Raw genomic sequence first — 2331 nt, 5'->3', positions numbered from 1 at the left:
GGGCAGAAGTAGCCTCCAGATGTGGGTGGGGAATTGCTTCTGTCCCATCTCCACCTTCTCCTGGGTTTTCCATCCCCTCCACTCCTTTCCAAGGCTCCCCCCCAGCCCCATCGCCTCCCCCTTGAGACCCCCAGTGCCCCTCACACCCTGCCCTGACCCCCTCCTCTCCGGCAGGCCGCGGGCTGAAGTCTCACGCCTACATCCACAGCGTCCAGTTCAGCCACCACGTTTTCCTCAACCTCCACACCCTCAAGTTTTACTGCCTCCCCGATAACTACGAGATCATCGACTCCTCGCTGGAGGACATCACGGTGCGGTGGGGGGGCTGAGCCACCTCAGGGGGTTCAGCTTCGTGTCTCCCTGCCTTTTCCTGACGCCGTTTCTCTCCCACAGTACGTGCTGAAGCCCACCTTCACTGCGCAGCAGATCACCAACCTGGACAAGCAGGCCAAGCTCTCGCGTGCCTACGACGGCACCACGTACCTGCCCGGCATCGTGGGGCTCAACAACATCAAAGCCAATGACTACGCCAATGCCGTCCTCCAGGTATCACCGGGGGCCTTCATTTTTGGGGTGAAAGACCCCAAAACCCCCTCCCTGTGTCTGTCAGGGATGCTTCCTGGTTCCTTCCTTGCAGGCTTTATCCAACGTCCCGCCGTTGAGGAATTATTTTTTGGAGGAGGAGAACTACAAGAGCATCCAGCGCCCGCCCGGGGACATCATGTTCCTGCTGGTGCAGCGTTTCGGGGAGCTGATGCGGAAGCTGTGGAACCCTCGGAACTTCAAAGCGCATGTCTCGCCCCACGAGATGCTGCAGGCCGTGGTGCTCTGCAGCAAGAAGAACTTCCAGATCACCAAGCAAGGTGAGGAGCAGCGTGGGATGGGGAGGCACTGGATACGGCCCCCGCTTGGTTCTGACTTACTCTCTGGTTTGCAGGGGACGGGGTGGACTTCCTCTCCTGGTTCCTGAACGCACTGCACTCAGCCCTGGGTGGCACAAAGAAGAAGAAGAAGAGTGAGCAGAGGACAATGAAGGCCCCTTATTCCCTTGGCACACCCCCTCAGGTGATGCTTGTCACCCCCAGTGCCGCCCCCAACACATTTCTGTCCCGCAGCCATCGTCACTGACGTCTTCCAGGGCTCCATGCGCATCTTCACCAAGAAACTGCCTCACCCAGATCTGGTGAGTACACAGAGGGCCAAAGAGTTCTGGCCCCCGTGGGGGTCTACAAGCCACCCCCTGAGCCCTGTGTCCCACAGCCGGCCGAGGAGAAGGCGCAGCTGCTGCAGAACTCCGAGTACCAGGAGATGATGGTGGAATCCACCTTCATGTACCTGACGTTGGATCTTCCCACCGCCCCGCTCTACAAGGACGAGAAGGAGCAGCTTATCATCCCCCAGGTCCCTCTCTTCAGCATCTTGGCTAAATTTAACGGTGCCACCGAGAAGGAGTACAAGACGTACAAGGAGAACTTTCTCAAGCGCTTCCAGCTCACCAAGCTACCTCCCTACCTCATCTTCTGCATCAAGCGCTTCACCAAAAACAACTTCTTCGTGGAGAAGAACCCCACCATTGTCAACTTCCCCATCACGTGAGTGACGAGGAACCCCCGGGCAGGTGCTTAGGGTCTCCATGTCCCTCTCCTGCGCCATGTTGGGGGTTTGGAACCATCCGGGAGGGGTTGGAAGCATCTGGGGCCATTTGAAAGCATCTAGGAGGGGTTTGGAAGTGTCTAGGAGGGGTTTGGAAGCAGCCAGAGGAGTTTGGAAGCATGCAGGAGGGGTTTGGAAGTGTCTATGAGTTGTTTCAAAGCATCTAGGAGGGCTCTGGAAGCATCTAGGAGGGGTTTCGAAGCATCTGGGGCCATTTGATAGCATCTAGAAGGGGGTTAGAAGCATCTGTGAGGGATTTGGAAGTGTCTAGGGGGTGTTTAGAAGCATCCGGAAGGGGCTTGGAAGCATCTGGGGCTATTTGAAAGAGTCTGGGTGGGGTTTGGAAGCATCTAGAAGGGGTTTGAAAGCATCTAGAAGGGGGTTGGAAGCATCTAGAAGGGGGTTGGAAGTGACTGTGAGGGGTTTGAAAGCATCCAGGAGAGGTTTGGAAGAATCTAGGTGGGGGTTGGAAGAATCTAAGGAGGGGTGGAAGCCTCTAGAGGGGTTGTGGGTGGTGCAGGGGTTCTTCTGGGGTTTGGGTGCTGGTGACACCCAGCTGAGGGGTGTCGGGTGCTCCGGGGGGGTCCCGCAGGAACGTGGACCTGCGGGAGTACCTGTCGGAGGAGGTGCAGGCGGCGCACACCAACACCACCTACGACCTCATCGCCAACATCGTGC

General features: G+C 57.6%; 1 protein-coding gene across 1 annotated transcript; it reads left to right on the top strand.

Annotated features, from left to right (window-relative positions):
• Positions 1 to 174: 174 nt before the first annotated feature.
• Positions 175 to 2327, top strand: USP39 (ubiquitin specific peptidase 39; the record flags this gene model as incomplete). The annotated part of the gene is made up of 7 exons (XM_010292759.1): positions 175 to 311; positions 394 to 546; positions 638 to 863; positions 938 to 1015; positions 1116 to 1183; positions 1261 to 1592; positions 2246 to 2327. Coding segments are annotated over 7 exons (1076 nt in total), but the record flags the coding sequence as incomplete, so codon positions are not given.
• Positions 2328 to 2331: the final 4 nt, after the last annotated feature.

Source organism: Phaethon lepturus, unplaced genomic scaffold (assembly GCF_000687285.1).
Source record: "Phaethon lepturus isolate BGI_N335 unplaced genomic scaffold, ASM68728v1 scaffold31588, whole genome shotgun sequence".
NCBI lineage: Eukaryota > Metazoa > Chordata > Aves > Phaethontiformes > Phaethontidae > Phaethon > Phaethon lepturus.
This window is presented reverse-complemented; position numbering and strand designations above follow the sequence as displayed.